Source organism: Myotis myotis, unplaced genomic scaffold (assembly GCF_014108235.1).
Source record: "Myotis myotis isolate mMyoMyo1 unplaced genomic scaffold, mMyoMyo1.p scaffold_m19_p_27, whole genome shotgun sequence".
NCBI classification, from domain to species: Eukaryota; Metazoa; Chordata; class Mammalia; order Chiroptera; family Vespertilionidae; genus Myotis; species Myotis myotis.
In genome coordinates this window covers 511,564-529,851 of record NW_023416332.1, presented here as the reverse complement: position 1 = coordinate 529,851, position 18,288 = coordinate 511,564, and the positions used below count along the sequence as shown (strand labels likewise).

General features: G+C 54.3%; 1 protein-coding gene across 2 annotated transcripts; it reads left to right on the top strand.

The window, feature by feature from the left end:
- Positions 1-2,875: 2,875 nt before the first annotated feature.
- On the top strand, positions 2,876-18,288 carry ASRGL1 (asparaginase and isoaspartyl peptidase 1). Of its 2 annotated transcripts, XM_036295826.1 has the most exons (7): positions 2,876-3,569; positions 3,934-4,308; positions 6,983-7,125; positions 8,023-8,180; positions 16,606-16,724; positions 17,520-17,630; positions 18,029-18,288. In XM_036295826.1, exons 2-7 carry the CDS (start codon positions 4,089-4,091, stop codon positions 18,238-18,240), a joined length of 963 nt encoding a protein of 320 aa, XP_036151719.1. In that variant the 5' UTR covers positions 2,876-3,569; positions 3,934-4,088; the 3' UTR covers positions 18,241-18,288. The 2 variants fall into 2 exon arrangements, with proteins under 2 accessions (XP_036151719.1, XP_036151720.1); XM_036295827.1 differs by lacking the exons at positions 16,606-16,724; positions 17,520-17,630; positions 18,029-18,288 and adding exons at positions 10,034-10,253; positions 11,693-12,698.

The following is an 18,288-nucleotide window of genomic DNA, read 5'->3' as shown; positions in this document are numbered from 1 at the left end:
CAAAACTGAAGGCTCCACCAATCCCCGGCAAATTTATCGGGGCGGCTGCAAAACTCTAAGCCAATCGGGTAAAAGAAAGCGCCAGTCAGGCCATCTATTGGCTACTTGCGTTGTCAGTCTGCGGGACTAGGAGGCGGGGAAAGGAAGCGTTGAACTTTAACTTGCTTAGCTTCCGGGAGCCGCGGCCGAAGAGGAAGTCGCCCGGCGGTTGGGGATGCGCGCGCGCAGGACTCCGCACGCCGGAACTACAAGCCCCAGCATGCACTGCGAAGGACCGGCGGGGCGTGGGAGGCGGGTCTGGAGGGACCTCTCTGGTACCGCTCGCCCAGGTAGTCCTGCGCTTCGCCATTTCTTCTTCCAGCTCTGCCTTCCATGCAGGAAGCGTGATTGACAACTGGAAGGAGTTGGACAGGGAACGCTCTACAGAATCTTTATAGGTTTGCTGGAGTTGCTGTAACAAAAGCATCACAAACAGAGTGGCTTAAGGTACGGAAACATATTGTCCTCACACTTCTGGGGACCAGACGTCCGAGATCAAGGACTTGGGCGGAGTTGGGCCCTTCCGAGAGCTGCGAAAGAGACCGGCCTGGGCCGCCCTCCCGACTCCCGGGGGCTTGCTGGCGGTGCTGGCAAACCCGGTCTTTCTTCCTCCGCGTCCCATGGCATCCTCCCTGGGCGTTTGCCGTCTTTGGCCACATGGCTGTCTCCGAGGCGTCCTCCGCAGCCATAGTTCCAGGCCGGGGTGGCACCCGTCTTTGCCTGGCACAGTATTAGCCATGCCCAGCACGCAGGAAGGCCGCAGAACCACGTGGAGTCCGCGCGGCCGAACGGAGCTGCCTGCAGCGCCAGGTGGCGGATGGACCGGGACCTGGGCCGCGTAGCCCTGGACCCCACCTGTGACTTTGGGCGTCAACATCCCGCCTGCAAAGTGAAGAAGATGAAACAGGTGGCTTCTTAAGGTCCCTCCAGCTCTGGGGATGAACTCCAGCAGCACCTGGGAAATCCTGTTAAATTAGACTCTCCATTTAGAGATGAGCTCCATGCTGTGGCCACTAGGAGGCAGTAACGTCTGCATTGGATCCACTGCCCTTTGACCAGAAGCCTCGCCTTACTAGATGTCAGTTAATGCTGTGGAGAGAGGGAGGGGAGGCGGGGGGGGGGTCAGGAATCTTTGCACATCCTCCGGGATCAGTGATAACTGCTTCAGAGAAGGCGGGATGTCACTCTGAGCGACGCTAATGCAGGTGCTCAACGCCAGCTCCTTCCACCGTGATGCCTGGCCCTGAACCCACCTGCAGGAGTCCTCTCCGGAAGGATTACAGGCTTGCTCTTTGCTAAGCTATTCCCACTGTCATCGCTTCTGTGGCTTCCCGATTCCAAACCCATGTTGCTTGTGCCCGATGTGGGGAGACTGGGGTGGAGCCTACAGTTGCCAGCATTTAGGGCGTGGTACTGCCACACAAAGGTGGCACCCACACAAAAGGCTTCACGCCCTTCCCTAGCCTCACCCTCATGCTTGAACATTTTCTCTGCCAGGTCAGACACAGAGAAGATGGAAAAAGGGCCTCGTCCTTCCCCATCCACCTGCGATCTCTGACTCTCCTTTCCAATGGGACTCCGGTGCCTAAGCCAGGGACTCCTATGCAGTCCATGCAGCCTACTCTTCTGCCCCCACCCCCCACCCCCCACCCCCGCCAAGGAATGGCTAATTGGCTTAGAAAAGATGGTCCTTGGTGAAAGAGGCAACTCCAAAGTTCTTAACCAGCTGTGCAAGATGATAAAGAGAATTCGAGATCCTAGACCAGAGGTCAGCTGCTTTGTCTATAGCAGCCAGAGGGAGAATGGCTGATGGTCTCAGTTGAAGCTCCAAGTCTCTCCTCATAGTTTGACAGCAGTCATCAACAATATGTACACAAATAGGTGTGGCTATATATATGTCTATATATATAAAAGGCTAATATGCTAAGTGTCCCCTACCAGTGCCTATGATGCGCACTGACCACCAGGGGGCAGACATACAATGCAGGAGCTGCCGAGCTGTAGTGACTTGGCAGCGGCGGTTCTCGGGTGATGCACCCCGAAACCAGAGAGGAGGGAGCCCAATCCCTCGCGGGGTTGTGCGATTCCACCTTCAGCCGTGGGTTATGTTGTTGCTGGGGCGCTGTCAGCCCAGAATCTGGTTTACTGCACACTTGTGTTTGCGTTCCACACCCTGTATGGCAACAACTTTGCAGAGTGCCCTCTCGCACTCAGGCACCCCTCGGGGGATGTCAGAGAGCCGGTTTCGGCCTGATCCCCACAGGCCAGGCCAAGGGACCCCCACCTGCCGGGGGAACCCCACTCACTCCACAGACGCCCTTCGAGCCACGGCGCCACCCCAGGTGCAGCCAGCAGCGGAGGGACTGCAGGAGGTTGGCTCCAGGGTGTGTCTGACCATCTAGCCCAGTCCCGCCCCACCCGCCAGCCACCTTCTAATTAATTTCCTTTCCTAATGTGCATGAATCCGTGCACCGGGTCACTAGTATTCTAATAAACTGTATTTGTGGGCACTAAGGTGTGAATTTCATATAATTGTCATGTATTAGGCTCCAAGGCTCTGAGGCTCTGCTCCAAAGCTGGACTAGGCTCCTAGGCTAAGGTGTACACTAGGCTAGGCTCATCGGCTGGGCTAGGCCCTGCCCCTTACCAGTGTGCTCAGCTCCTAGGTGTTTTAGCCCCGCCCAGTCTTCAGTGGAAAGGGAAACTACACTTGCAGTTGGTTCATTTAGGCAGAAGTCCCTGCCCCTGGTCCCTGATTGGTCCTTTCTCGGCAAAGGATGGATGACTCCAAATCTTTGCAGTTTGTTTGGTCCAAAAGGCAAGGTCCTTAGTGAGGGTGGAGCCACTCTGGTTGGTAGAGCTTCATGGCTCCGATCGGGCGGGGAAGGAACAGAGGCGGCAGGCGGTGCAGACAGTTCAGGGCAGAGGCCGCAGCTTCGAGCAGGCTTCTCCCGCAAGTGCAGTTCCCTGGAGAGGCCCCTGCGTGGAAATGGCTGCTGCGCTTTGTGTGTGTGTGTGTGTGTGTGTGTGTTTTGTTTTGAACCCAGTTAGCCACCAGAAGCCCTTCCTAGTAGGTGTCTTCGTTCTCAACGTTCACATTTAAATTACAAAACCGTCTTCACCCAACCCCGCCCGCACTGGGGCTCCTGGTGGTATCGAAGTGGTTGGTGGGCACTTAGACCATCTTTGGGCGCATCTCGCCAGCAACGCCAACACCCGCCCAGCCGTTAAGGAGGAGGACGGGGTGCGGGCCTCCCTCTGGGAGCTCACCTGGGTGCAGCAGCCCCGGGTCCGGCGGCCGCGGAGACGCCTGCCGAACCGGGAGATCGAGCCGGGCGGCCTCCCGCGGGGGTTACGGCCATTCCGCGCGCGCCCCGCCCTCGCGGCCCCGGCGCCCTTGCAGGCGGGGCAGTTGCGAGCCCAGCGGTTTCCAGACCCGCCTGGCGGAGGGTCTGGGCCGTGCAGGTTCCGAGTCCTGCGGGGCGGCTCGGCCCGTCCCGAAGCCCGGCGCCCCCTCCCGTGGTGCCTCGGTGAGTCCACGCCGGTGGTTCGAGGCGGGAGGGCGCCGGTGAAGCGGCCCCTGGGGTGTCCGGTCTAAGGGATGCCCGGGGAAATGGCTGGCGGGGAGCCGCGGGGCCCCGGCAGCGTGGGGGGCCCCCAGCAGTCCATGCCCGTGACACTCAGGCCCGACGGGGAGCCCGGGAGGCGGGCTGGGGCTCTGGCCCGGGTGCCACCCTCGCACCTGCCCGGCCGGTGGCCCGGCTCCGGGGGGGGGGGGGGGGGGGCGGGAGGACACGGGAGCCCGGGGGCGCTCTAGGCTCCTCCTGCGAAGTTCAGACCAGCCGCCTCTTCCCCGGTCCCCACCCCCGACCCCCCACCATCCCCACCCCCCAGGTTTCCAGAAAGGGCCTGAGCTGTGTTCCCCGCCTTCCTGCCGGAGTAGAAGCCCGACCTGGTCCCCAACGGAATCCCGAGCCGACTGCGCCCGTGGGCTCCCTGGGCCCTTTGACATGACCTTCTCGTCCCGTTGATCCCGCGGGTCCGTCGACATGAACCCCTGCGGCGTGAACCCGGTGGCCGTGAACCCCGTGGTGGTGGTCCACGGGGGCGGCGCCAGCCACATCGCCAAGGACCGCAAGGAGATGGTGCGCCAGGGCGTGCTGCGCGCCGCCACCGCGGGGTACAGCGTCCTGAAGGCGGGGGGCAGCGCGGTGGACGCGGTGGAAAGCGCGGTGGCCGTCCTGGAGGACGACCCCGAGTTCAACGCAGGTGGGTCTGCGCGGCGGCCAAGCCGGTTCAGCGACTCCCCCGGGGGAACGGGACCCCGTCTAGCGTGTTCGTGAAGCAAATCCGCCTTGGGGTCGACTTCAAAATGCTTCAGAGATTTCATTTTTCTCCTAGTACCTGTTGACCAAGTTGCTTTAAACTTGTTTAAGCTTTTCCTCCCTTTTTTTCCCCTGTAACCTCTTCACATCGTTAAGAGGTGGTCTTATGACATCTTTTTGTGGGGGCGTTGGGGGTAGACTACGTACCATAAACTGCGTCCATTTTGAGTTGTGAAAAAATGCATAATACACCTGTGTAACCACATCACAAGCAAGATTTAAAAAAAAAAAATGAGAGGACGCTTATTAGAGTTGGGGATAGTGACCCAAGGAAGGGCCTAGGGTAGAAGCAGCAACAGGAGAAAGGGGGGCTGCTCTGGCCACTGAGAAGTCAGGTAAAAAGGGACCTTGCGGCAGGTTGGGGGGGGTAGCCCTGGTGGAGCTGCCACTGGCCATTGGGCGGCTGGTGGGGTCTCCTCGAGTTTAGGTGGGTGATGCAGGCCTGTGGGGGGAGAAGAGGGGAGGGAAAGGCTGGGGCATGCTGCTGGGAAGGGGAGCGCGCTCACAATCAAGGTTTAAAACCTTCCCATCACCCCCAAAAGTCGCTTCTTTGCCGTGACTCTCCCCCACTCATCCCCAGCACCAAGCGTCACTGAGCTGCTTCTGTCACTGTAGACCAGTGGTTCTCAACCTTGGCTGCACATTAGAATCACCTGGGAATCTTTTTAAAATCCTGATTTCCGGGCCTCATCCTCCGGAAATTCTGTTTCTTTGTGATGGGGTGGAGGTCACGACATTAGTAACAAAGAAACAGAATTTCCGGAGGAGGATGAGGCCCAGAAATCAGGATTTTAGAAAGATTCCCAGGTGATTCTAATGTGCAGCCAAGGCTGAGAACGCTGCTGTAGACGGATTTGCATTCTCGGGAACGCCATGTAAATGCAGCCGTGAGAATGGATCGGCCTGTGTTTGCCCGCTTTCACTCAGTGGATTAGAGTCATCACGGTCATAACTGCTCTGAATGCCCACTGCTGACCCGACAGTGTCTGCGAAATGTGCATGATTAACTCATGCGTCTGCACGGTAGTCTGATGAGTTGGGTGTAATTATTATGCTCATGTGTCAGGTGAGAAAACTAAGGTACAGAAAGGTTCCGTAGCCCAGCCGGTGGCGTGGCTCCGTGGTTGAGCGTTGGCCTAGGAACCAGGGGGATTCGATTCCCGGTCCGGGCACGTGCCCGGGTTTCGAGCTCCATCCGCAGGGCGGGGCGTGCAGGAGGCAGCCGATCCATGATTCTCTCTCATCATTCGTTAGATCTATACCTAATTATTTCATGTATTTTGGTGGCGGGGTAAATACGACATGCTTTTTAAAATTTCAGTTACCGATTGTTCATTGCTGGGTTATGAAAATAGTTGATTTTTGTCACATGCTATTTGCTTACTTGCATTTATCTTCTTCTGCATGTGGATGGCCAGTTGTTCCAGCACCGCTTGTTGAAAAGGCTTAGCTTTGCTACATGTGGTTGCCTTTGCTCCTAAGATTCTGCACCTCGTTCCGTGCGTGTGGGTTTTCCCACCCCACCAAGCAGTGCTCAGGCACCGGCGAGGTGTCCACCAATTCAGCTCAATTCTGACCCATCTACACCCCTGATCCGGTGTTAATCCCTCCCAGTAGGTTCTAGTTCAGTCGTCTTTTGTTTTCATCTCTAGAAGTTCTATTTGAGCCTCTTTCATAGTTTCCTCCGCGTCCCGGTGCATAAGGAATATAGTTGTAACCGCTGCTTTAACATCCTGTCTACTAATTCTATCATTTGCGTCATTCCTGGATCTATTACCATGGATTGATTTTTTTTTCTCCTTATTATGGGTCATGTTTTCCAGTTTCTTTGTGTGCCTGGTAATTTCCTACTGGATACCAAACACCGAATTTTACCTTGTTAGGGCCGGATATGTTTATAAGCCTTTAAATATTCTTGAGCTTTGTTCTCACTCCATTTTTACAGATAAGGAGACCATCACAAAGAGGTAAAGAATAGCTAGACTGCCCTAGCTGGCTTGGCTCAGTGGATAGCGTGTCAGCCTGCGAACTGAAGGGAGGGACCCAGGTTCAATTCCAGTCAAGGGCATATGCTTGGGTTGCAGGCTCCATCCCCCGTAGGGGGTGTGCAGGAGGCAGCCGATCAATGGTTCTCTCATCACTGATGTTTCTCTCTCTCCCTCTCCCTATCTCTCTGAAATCAATAATAATTTGAGAGAGAGAGAGAGAGACTAGACTTATGGGCATTATGCAGGCCGAGAAAGCGGGAGGAAGTGTCCTAGCGGGAAGGAGAGCAGCATTGCCAAGCGCAGGGCAATGAGAGCTGATGGTGCGTTCAGGGAAACCTGACAGGTCAGGAACACCTCGCCCGCCCAAGTGAGGAGGTGAAGCTGGGAGAGTGAGTCAGAAGGGCTCCAGAGTGTTGATTGGCAGGTCATGGGGTACCAAGTCAGGTTTCTGTCTTAAGAACTATTCCTTTGGCGCCGGAGTGGAGGGGGAGGTAAAGTGGGCAGCTCAGCGGGAGCTCGGAGCCAGCTCTGAATTCTGGATTCTTGCTTTCCCCTTCCTTGTGGGTCTAGGCTGTGGATCCGTCCTGAACGTAAATGGGGAGGTGGAAATGGACGCCAGTATCATGAGTGGAAAAGACCTGTCTTCGGGCGCCGTGTCTGCCGTGCGCTGTATCGCGAACCCCATCAAGCTGGCACGGCTCGTGATGGAGAAGGTATGCGCGGCCAGAGAAGCGCCCTTTCCCTGGGGGCGGCCGCGGCCCTTGGTGACCAAAGGGGCCTGCCTGTAGGGACGTACTTGAGGTCACTCTTCCAATTGTGTGAAAGGAGGGAAGGAATGTCAAGTCCCTCCACGGAGCCAGGGTCTGACTCCGTGGGCAATGTAACTGGACCAGTGATTGTTTTGTCTCCCTGTTATGTTCCCGTGTCCAGCCTTCTCACAACACGTAGAACATAGCACATGCAAACCGAACAGACCAGCTGTTTAATAGGATGTGTTAAGTAAAAACGGATCATGTTCTCTAAATGTAAGATCATATGTAGCCCTGGCCGGGTGGCTTGGTTGGTTGGAGCGTCATCCATACACAAAAATGCCAGGGTTCAAGTCCCAGTCAGGACACAGACCTAGGCTGCAGGTTCGATCCCCCATCGGGATGCATAGGGGAGCCATCCGATTGATGTTTCTCTCTCACATCAATGTTTTACCTCTCTCTCTCTCTCTCTGTGTATGTCTCTCTCTCTCTCTCTCTCTCTCTCTCTCTCTCTCTCTCTCTCTCCCTCCCTCCCTCCCCTCCCCTTCCCTCCTCCCTCTCGTTCCCTCTCTTTTCCTCTCTCTCTAAAATGTTTCAATATATTCTCGGGTAAGGATTTTTTTAAAAAGACCTATGTAAATCACATCTCTAGCATTATACCATCATTTTTATTTTTGTGGGGTTTTTTTTTTTAATAGAAAACTCAAAGCCAGCCTCTTTTCAACATTCAGAAAAGTGAGCCACTGAAATCTGCATTTCTGAGGTTTTGTACCCGGAGAGGAGTCATTCTCTTCACACGGTAGGAACAGCTAAAAAGATTTCAACTTTTTCAAAAACTCACCCCGTTTCCATCTGGTCCAGACGCCTCACTGCTTCCTGACTGACCGGGGGGCCGCAGAGTTCGCAGCCGCCATGGGGGTCCGAGAGGTTCCTAGGGAGCAGCTGGTAACAGAGAGAAACAGAAGACGCCTGGAGAAGGAGAAGCACTGCAAAAGCGCTCCGAAGCCAGAGCCGCAAAAGTAAGCGCCGCCTGTGGCTCGCGGTGGGGGGATGCTCGGGTGTGAAAGGCGGGCGGATGTTGGGTTACTTACAGTCCTTCCAGAAGCCCAGCAGTGCGGCAGTTTCACTCTTTGAACAGCATAATGCACACAGTGACGGGAAGACTACCCCTTTGCCTTTTAATAATAAACTTAGCCTCAGTGACTACTGCTCCCTCAGGCCCAGGGCACAGAATTCGTGCACTGGCAGGGTCCCTAGCGGCTGCCGCCAACAGCAAGGGTGTCCCTCCCTTCCCCTGGCCACCTGCCAGCGCCAGGCCTCCCTCCCTTCCCCCGCCCAGCCCGCCCCCTGGTCGAATTCCCGGAAGAACTCTGGTGGAGGGGATAATTTGCATACTACGCTTTTATGATATAGGACAGTGATGGCGAACCTATGACACACGTGTCAGAGGTGACACGCGAACTCATTTTTTTCGTTGACTTTTCTTTGTTAAATGGCATTTAAATATATAAAATAAATATCAAAAATATAAGTCTTTGTTTTACTATGGTTGCAAATATCAAAAATTTCTGTATGTGACACGGCACCAGAGTTAAGTTAGGGTTTTTCCAAATGCCGGCACGCCGAGCTCAAAGGCTCGCCATCGCTGATACAGGGTGAGAACTCACTCACACCCGGCCAGCAGAGCTCCCTCCCAGCATGACTTGATACAGGCGTGCCTGCGTTACTGTGTGAACTCACCGATGCTTCTTTTTCTTTTTTTAAATATATTTTTATTTTATTATTTTTTAAACTATATTTTTATTAATTTCAGAGAGGAAGGGAGAGGGAAAGAGAGACATAGAAACATCAATGATGAGAGAGAATCATTGATTGGCTGCCTCCTGCATGTCCCCTACTGGGGATCAAGCTGGCAACCCAGGCATGTGCCCTTGACCGGAATCGAACCCGGGACCCTTCAGTCCGCAGGCCGACGCTCTATCCACTGAGCCAGACCAGCCAGGACTCGTTGATGCTTCTGGACCAGCTTGCTATCTTATAGACTAAACACGCTCTGTCATCTGGTGTCCCCTCTGGGCCCCTTACGCCCTTTTAGGGCGCAGAGAAATCAGCACAGCTCTTAGAGCAGTGTTCTCAACCTTCCTCACGCCGCGACCCTTTCATACGGTTCCTCGTGTTGTGGTGACCCCCAACCATAACATTATTTTCGTTGCTGCTTCATCACTGTCATTTTGCTACTGTGATGAATCATCATGTAAATATCTGATATGCAGGATGGTCTTAGGCGACCCCTGTGAAAGGGTCGTTCGACCCCCAAAGGGGTCGCGACCCACAGGTTGAGAACCTCTGTCTTAGAAGTTTGCCTTAATCCTACGTCCTGAACTGCAGTTTTCTGTTACAGGGGTCAGAATCCCAAATAAAACCCCCCTTATTTGAAACGAAATGTGAGAAGTGAAATTTGAACGTGGCCTGGGAGTTTCCAATGGAACGGAATCTACTGGCATTGCCTGGTTTTCAGATGTGAGCCGTTTAGCCAGGGGCGCCTCTACTGTCACCTAGTCCTAGGGAGCTTTCTCGAAGGCAGCATGGCCGGCCTAGATGGCGGCGGGCGGGCACAGGAGGCGTCTCCCGCGGGAAGGGGTGTTTCACCGGCGGCCTACGTTGGCGGCCTTGGTAACCCGCGGAGCGTCTGTGGTGTCCGCAGGCGGAGTCCCGGGACGGGGAGGCTCTGTCAGTGGTTCATGTACGATTTCGCCACGCTGTTTCCTGACACACCCCTCCGCCAGCCAGGATTGCACGAAGGGCTCTGTCCCGGGCCCTGCCCTCGGGGGACCCTCAGTCACAAAACCACAAAGCAGTTGGTGTGTTACAGGCACCCGGGCACCTGTCACTTCGCAGCGGCACCGCGTGACCCGTCGCCCTCGTCGTCCACGCTCGTGACTAACACCATTCAGCCCCCAGGGAGGCGCCTTCGTGCGCCCCTTGCTCTGTGTCCGGGAAGCAGAGGCCGCCTGAGTCTAAAGGTCGGTGGATCGCGCCGCTGCCGGCCTCATCGGCCGCTCGGAGTGGGGGAGAGCGAACAGCAGCGTCCGGTAAGAGAAAAAGGCCAGCGAATAGCTTGTCAAGTCAGTTCTCGCCTGACGGCGTGTTGCTTCTCGGGGTGCCGCGTCTCCGTTCTTTGTTTAAACGTGTGGTTCTGGGGTGTTCGTGAGTTGGTACAGCAGCTGCCAGACTTGTACGCGAGGGCTGGTGCCTGTCACTCTTCAGTTTGTATATACAGGGTGTCCCCCCAAAAATCGATACACACGTTAGCAGCCGATAGCTCAGTGTTGAAAATGAAATGTATTTTAATAAACACTGCCTTTATAATTATTCAAAGTGTGTGTATACATTTTGGGGGGACACCCTGTATATGTAGGTCTAGATCAGCACTGTCCAATATGAGCGACTTATTTTTAAAAAGTAAAAAGAAACAGGTGAAATTAATATTATATATATTGAACCCATTATGTCTAAACACATCATCAGTATAAGAAAGTATTTGAGCCCTGGCTGGTTTGGCTCAGTGGATCGAGCATCGGCCCGCGGACCGAAGGGTCCCAGGTTCGATTCCGGTCAACATCACATACCTGGGTTGCAGGCTCCTTCCCGGCCCAGGCCCTGGTCAGGGTGCGTGCAGGAGGCAACCAGTCGATGTGTTCCTTTCACGTTGATGTTTCTCTCTGTCTTTCCCTCTCCCACTCTCTCTAAAAATCAATGGGAAAATGTCCCCTGGTGAGGATTTAAAAAAAGAAGAAGGAAAGAAATTATTTGAGATATTTTATATTCTTCTTTCATACGAAATCTTCAAAATCGGACGGGTACTTGACATTTGCAGCCCGTCTCCCTGCGGACTCCCCCATCCCCTGTGCTTGGTGCCCCGAGTGGCCAGTGCCCGCTGGACTGGGCAGCGCAGTCCTCACAGCACCTGCAGGAAGACCCAGTGCTTTATGTTGGCAGCTAAACACACACTGAATGTTAGAAGTAGGGATGCTTGTATTCTTATAAAAGGTTTAAACAATTTAGTTGAATTTTCAAAGGTATAAAGTTAAAATTTCCAGCTTTTAAGCAATTTTGGGTTTAAGAGTCATTGTAATTCATGGTTTGACTATAATATTAATAGACTAGAGGCCCAGGGCACAGAATTCATGCACGGGTAGGGTCCCTAGGCCTGGCCAGAGATCAGGGCTGGCCAGGGCCTCCCTTCCCCGGCTGCTGGCCCAGGGGTCTTCCTTTGTTCCACGCCGCACCCTGGTGGCCAGCGCATGTCATAGCAAGCGATCAAACTCCCGATCTCCCGGTCGAAATCCCGAGGGGACAATTTGCATATTAGCCTTTTATATGTAGAGATAATTTTGCATCTTTTAGGAAAAAGCTAACCTTTTTAAACTGTACCTAAAATTTTTTCTACTGTTTTGCTCTTTAGTTTTGATGAAACTATATTCTAATTTTGTGCATTCAATATAATTACATTTCGCTTTTTCAACCCTAGATCATTGAAAATGGGTCCACGTCTCACGCTCTTGATAGAAAAGACAAGAGGAACTCCCAAAGGAAAAACTGAGAAGGAAGAAGAAAAACCTCCAAGAAGCCGTCTGCTTGCATTTTTAGAGGCAAAACAGTAAAAGGAGGCCGCCTTCTTCCCGGCTGAGCCCACAAAAGCTACGCACGCGGGCGCGACAGTCTCTGTCCAATGAAGAGCTCATGACTCGTCCAAACAATGAAAGTCACAACAACACTGTTCTCTCCAAATCCACAACCTGGCGGGTCCGGATGAAGTCCCTGCAACCTCGGCTTCTTCCCCAACGGACGCCGTAGCTGCTAATCCACAGCCTCCCGCACAGAACAGGACGGAGCAGGTGCCAGCAGTGGGGGGGACGCTGCCTCGACAGCGGACCACTGAAAACACAGGAAAACACTGGCATGAAACATCAGTGTCGTGTCCTCCAAAGAATGAGGCCAGGTGCCCGACATTAGCCAAGCCGAACGCTGCCTTCCAGGCACACAACACAGTGTTTACAAAAACAATGGAAACTTTCTAGGTTGAGTAACAGTTATTTCACAATCTGATAAAATGCCAAACGTGTGATTAGGATAAATAATAAGGAAACTAATGATCACTATCTAGATCGGTTGATTGAATGGGTAATACCTGAGAGATGAAATCACATGTAAACTTTTTAAAGTACTCAGTTCAACTAGAATGTTCCCTGGTGAGAAGACATGTTGAACAGCTAACATTCTGTGCATCGTTACACTCCCCGGAGAAGAAAAGCAAGCTTAAATCAATGAGCATTTCAGTGGCTTTACACCTGCTTTTTAAGGGATGCGTTTTGAATGAAGAGAAGAATTGGGGAACGCTTTTTAACTTAGACTAAAATTAATGTTTAAAATGATCGCCTAGCCCTAGCTGGTTTGGCTCAGTGGATAGAGCGTCAGCCTGCAGATTAAAGGGTCCCAGGTTTTGATTCCAGTCAAGGGCACATGTCCGGGTTGTGTGCTCGATCCCCAGTAGGGGTTGTGCAGGAGGCAACCAATCAATGATTCTCTCTCATCATTGATATTTCTATCTCTCTCTCTCTTCCTCTCCCTTCCTCTCCTTTCCTCTCTGAAATAAAAAAATATGTATTTAAAAGAATAAAATGATCACCTGGCCGCATGGCTCAGTGGTTGAACATCGACCTATGAACCAGGAGGTCAGGGTTTGATTCCCGGTCAGGGCCCTGGCGCCGGGTGCGGGCTCGATCCTCAGTGGGGGTTGTGCAGGAAGCAGCCAATCCATGATTCTCTCTCAACATTGGTGTTTACATATATCCCTCTCCCTTCCTCTCTGAAAACAAGAAAAATATTTTTTAAATCAATAAATTAAATTGAATGATGGAAGGCAAGCCTATGATAGGGAGCTGACGTGGTTGGTAAGCAAAAGGTATAGAAGCATGAAGTGTGGCCAAGAATCCAGCAGTGCTCTGTGTGACACGCGTACAGCGCACGGTTTGACTTTTTCTAGGAGACACGCCCTCAGCTGGGCCAACAGTGAAGATGCTGTGGGACAGTCCGGGGTCTAGATCTGCCCAAAATGGAGCAGCTTGGTCAGACGCATAGCTGACTTCACAACGAATCTCAGACACGTGGTGGGAACACCGACTAAGTGCTGTTGAAGCAATTAAATCCAATCTAGATAAGAAGAGTTGATCAAAACCACAGAAGATTCTCAAAGAACAAATCATGGCCTTTAACAGAAAGTGAAATTTAATTTTGAATGTATGCTATCTACTGTCTACGGCCATACCACCCTGAACGCGCCCGATCTCGTCTGAATGTATGCTATCTACAGTTACTTAGTTTGAACTGTCAATTTCCATTGCTAAGCTTAACAGAAGCTTTGAAAACATCCAAGTTTGGTTATTTGCTTTTTAATAGGATTAAAAGTATCCTTTTAAGTTTAGAGAAACAAAACCAAAAGTGCATGTGAACTATGCAAGAATAACAACCCCATCAAATATAAGGAAATTGGATCAAGGCAACAAAGATATTGGTCTGGCTTGGAGCAGACTCGCGTCCCAAATCCTGAAACCAGTTTCTACTGAGGCTACTTTTCTGTCCACTCTCAGAGCGTAGCACCACTTGAAGAGAGGTTTGAACAACGTACTGCTGTTTCCAGTTTTCTTTATAACCACCAGCATTTAAATTTGAAAGAACTTAAGATGTTCCGCATGGATCTAAATAAGGGAATGTGATGCATCTGATCAAATGAAAGTGGGAATATCTTCTGCGAGGAGAGTTTATCATATGTAACCCCGTATTGCATTTGAGTGTGGTAACGTCAGAATCGGGATTCATTTCCAAATCTAGGTAATCCAGCTTCCAGAATTCTATTGGAAATTCCAGTTGCTGCTGCCTCAGTGGAGTGAAGTCTCTCCAACTAAAATGAGTGAAGAACTTGCTAAGAAGTCTATGGACTCAGGAAAGTCCGCCTCGTTCAGCGCTTCCCCCGTGGGGTGGGTGTTGTGTGGAAATGCTGATCATGAGAACGTCATCAGTGCTCTCTGATACGAGGCGAGGAAAATCAATTTCACGGAGTAAATACACAATTGATGTATTTTGTGTGTGTGTCTTGTTTCACTCATCCCGGCGTCCCCAGCTGATGAGAGGATCCAAATGTGAACAATAACAACTAAGTCATCATTGGTGGTTTGTCAGCGTTCAGTCATATGAATACCATAGCAGGACAGTATATTTTGAGACACATTTATCACATGTTTATAACTAAACTAGAGGCCCGGTGCATGAAATTTGTGTGTGGGGGGGGGGGGCACGAGGGGGGCCCTCAGCTCGGCCTGTGCCCTCTCGCAATCTGGGACCCCTCGGGGATGGGCAGCTACATTTATTTGCCCTGATTATAAAAAGTAGTACGTAACATGATCCTTCTGAGGCAGTAGTGCCATTTTCCCCATCTTATGGGTGGAAAAACTGAAGCAGAGAGAAGTGAAGTCATTGGTGTTGTCACAGTTGTAAGTGTCCGAATCAGGGCTGGCCACAAAATGTGCAAGCCTGATCCATGCATGTCATCGCTGCATCATCCTGCTTTTTCAGTGGTAGAGTAGCCTTGCCAGGTTTTAATTTTTAACTCTAAGAGACTGTTCCCAACATATAGGGTAGGGTCCCTAGGCCTGGCCGGCAATCAGGGCCAAGCTGTGGGGCAACCAGTGGGCGGGTGATCGGGGGGCCCCCACTGGCACCCACCTTGGCTGGCAGGCTGGTGCTGCCTGCTGGGCGGCCCTGCCCCCTGGTCACCTCCCTTGGGGGGGCGGGAAGAAAGACGCTCCTGCGATGAGGGTCTGCCCCCTGGTGGTCAGTGTGCTTCATAGTGGCCAGTTGTTCTGCTGTTCGGTCAGTTTGCATCTTAGGGTTTTCCCCGGCACATGCGCAGGAGCAGGCCTGCTCGCCCGCTGGGCAAGGTGTAGGCGTGCCATCGCTGCACCGGCTGCCATAGACGCTGCGCGTGGCTTTCCGGAGGCTGTATTCATTGTTGTTTTGTTATTCTCATTCGAGGATATTTTTCCCATTGGTTTTTAGAGAGAGAGGGAGAGAATGAGGACAGAGAGAGAAACATGGATGTGAGAGAGACACATCGATCGGCTGCCTCAGGGTTGGTCCGTGCCCTTGACCCGGAATCGAAACCCAGACCCCTCGGTGCACTCACGGGCCAACGCGCTATTCACTGAACCACCCTGGCCAGGGCTCCAGAGGGGCTTCCCCTCTCCTGCGGGGGTGAGTGAGGACCCAGGCCCCGCACAGCCCGGCCCACAACCGATTCCAAGGCCTTCACTGTAGCCGCGTGGGGGGGGGGGGGCCCAGGTCCTTTCTAAACCCCGGCCGATGCTGTGACGCGTCTCGGCTCACACGCCCAGGTCTCCGCAGTCGCTGGTGGAAGCCCTCCCGGTGGCCTGTGTGCAGGGGGGCCCTGTGCTGCGGGGTCCAAGCCGGGACTCCATGCTGAGCGTGCAGGGGCCACTGAGCCTGGACGGCAGCCTCAGACAGGACTGACCTGGGTTGCCGGCCGGTGGTCACCCACCTATCCCAGCCTTCCATCTGGCTGCCGGCCAGCCCTGTGGCCTCCCACACCCTCCCTGGCTTTGCTCTCTCCCGCCACGGTGGCCTCCCCGAAATCCCACGAGTTTAGCAGCTGTGTTCGGGTTTTGGGGGTCAGCGGAGCTGGCCCCCACTTCCTCCCGAGGCCCTAGACACAGCCCAGCGCCACCCACGCTCCCTTCCTCCCCCGCACCCCCCCCTCTCCACCCCACCCCCTTAGTCTAAGATGGGTTCAGTGAAACGTGGAGGTTGAGGCCCTGTGGCCTGGGCCCGGCAGCTCCAGGGGAGGGACAGCCCGCAGGGCACCCACAAAAGTGCCCCACACCTCGCTCGCTGCAGGATCTTGGGGGGGGGGGGTGGCTACCGTGCAACTCCTTCAGCGTTTCTTCTGGAAGGTGTATAACAAAATGGTCGGGGGAAATGACCACATCTCGTCTTTACAGCAAGTCCTGGCAACGCGGGGCGCGGCCAGGCAGCCTCAGCGGCTCCTGGGAGGTAGTCGGAAATGCGGGGTCTCGGGTCCCACCGGGATGGGAACTCTGCGTCTCTGGGGGAGGGGGAAGGGAGGAGGGAATGAGGGGGAGGGGAAGGGGAGGGAGAGGGGGAGGGGGAGGGGGGACCCAGGGAATTGTTCATCGCACTCAAGTCTGAGCTGCACTGTCGCCTTACGCTTTCCCTGCCGGCTCCTGAGTCAGGACCGTGGGGATCCGTGTGTCCCGTTTGCCATTTGCAGGCGGCGTGGCCTTGGCAGGCACTGAGCTGCGTGGTGCCCGTCTTCACGCTGCCACTTTTTTTTCTGTTTACTTTTTGCAGACACTTGGGAACGGTGGGCGCTGTTGCCTTGGACTCCAAAGGAGACGTTGCCTACGCCACCTCGACGGGGGGCATCGTGAATAAGATGGTCGGCCGAGTCGGGGACTCGCCCTGCATAGGTAGTGCTGCAGAAGGACTCCCGCCCCCATTTCCTTCCCGTCATCAAGTTCACGTTCGCTGACTGCTCCCATCCCCTCCCCTCCCCTCCCCTCCCCTCCCCTCTCCTCCCCTCTCCTCTGGGAGTGGCAGCAGTTGGAGGGGGTCACTGGGGCGCTGCTTCCTACCCAGCAGGCGCTGTTTTCCCTCAAGCGCATGACCCAAGAGTCGGGGTGACATGGGGAGGGAGATGGAGATCAGGAAGCTGAAGGTGCCCCCAAGCTACCCACCGTGCCTCCCTCTTCTCTCCAGCTCTAGTTTCCGGATCCACAGACTTAGTCCCGAATGTTAAATACACCGCCCTCTGCCAGGCACGGGCGCAAATTAACGAGCGAGAAAGCAGAAAGCTGGCGGGCGCGGTCATTAGATTTGAGTGGCACCAGAGGGATGCACCGCTCGCCACAGAAATGTTACAGATTGAAACGTGCCCCATGAGGACTGGAGCCGGTTCCCTCTCGTTCCCAGGAGCGGGTGGTGGGGAGGGGGTGCAGACTGGGGGGTGTGGGGCAAAGGAGGAGCTGTCCTGGGGTAGCTGCCCCAGGCCTCCCCTCCCCTCCCCCACCCCGGCTCCCTGCATCCTCCTGATTTCAGGGCGGTCACAGGTGCTTACTGGTCCACCTTGGCATCCCAAGGTCATGGCCCCTCCTCTGACCTTGCCTGCGCTCTGGGACTGGACATCGAGGTAGCTTTAGACTCGGACTGTGTGTGTGAACGGCCTCCCTCTTGCTCAGGCAGAACCCACCCTTCCCTCCGAGCAGGATCCGGGGGCTACGCCGACAATGACATTGGAGCCATTTCAACCACGGGGCACGGGGAGAGCATCCTGAAGGTGAACCTGGCCAGGCTCACGCTCTTCCACGTGGAGCAAGGTACGCGGACCGAGGCCGCGCCGTCTGCGGACGGACGGACGGAGGGACGCGGACGGGCGAGTGAACAGAAGCTGCTTGTAAATAGATGGGACGCCTCCCCCTTTCTCCTTTGCTGCGCTGGTTGCTTTCCGCTTGTTAGCAGCACTGTCCGCCGCCTGTAGGGGGCAGCGGCGGCTCGGAGCCTGGGAGGGAGAGAAGGCCCCGCTCAGAGGGAGGCGGGCCTTGCGTGGGGACCGTGGGGACCGTGGGGACCGTCCCTCTTGGGGGCACTCAGACAGACATGGTCTGCCAAGAACCCCCGCCAGCGCACTCTGGGTTTTCACACCGCGAGTGATTCTTCCATCAGATTCCGTCGGAAGTAACTGACCCGCTGTTCCTCAACCTGCCCCGGTTTTCAGGAAAGACGTTAGAGGAGGCTGCTGAGGTGTCGCTGGGTTACATGAAGTCGAAGCTCAAAGGACTAGGGGGTGTCATCTTGGTCAACAAAGCAGGAGACTGGACGGTCAAGTGGACCTCGGAGTCCATGCCCTGGGCGGCCGCCCAGGCCGGCAAGCTGCACTGCGGCATTGACCTCAACACGACCAGCATCACTGACCTTGACCTGCTCTGAGCCCACTCCCACCACCCCCCTCCACCCCGCCCGCCCCCCAAGACTGTA

Excerpts from the sequence above, each read along its gene's own strand:
- ASRGL1 (XM_036295826.1), top strand. The coding sequence starts at position 4,089 with ATGAACCCCTGCGGCGTGAACCCGGTGGCCGTGAACCCCGTGGTGGTG. Across the intron at positions 7,126-8,022 it reads CACGGCTCGTGATGGAGAAG|ACGCCTCACTGCTTCCTGAC; the intron begins GTATGCGCGGCC and ends CATCTGGTCCAG. Across the intron at positions 8,181-16,605 it reads CCGAAGCCAGAGCCGCAAAA|ACACTTGGGAACGGTGGGCG; the intron begins GTAAGCGCCGCC and ends TACTTTTTGCAG.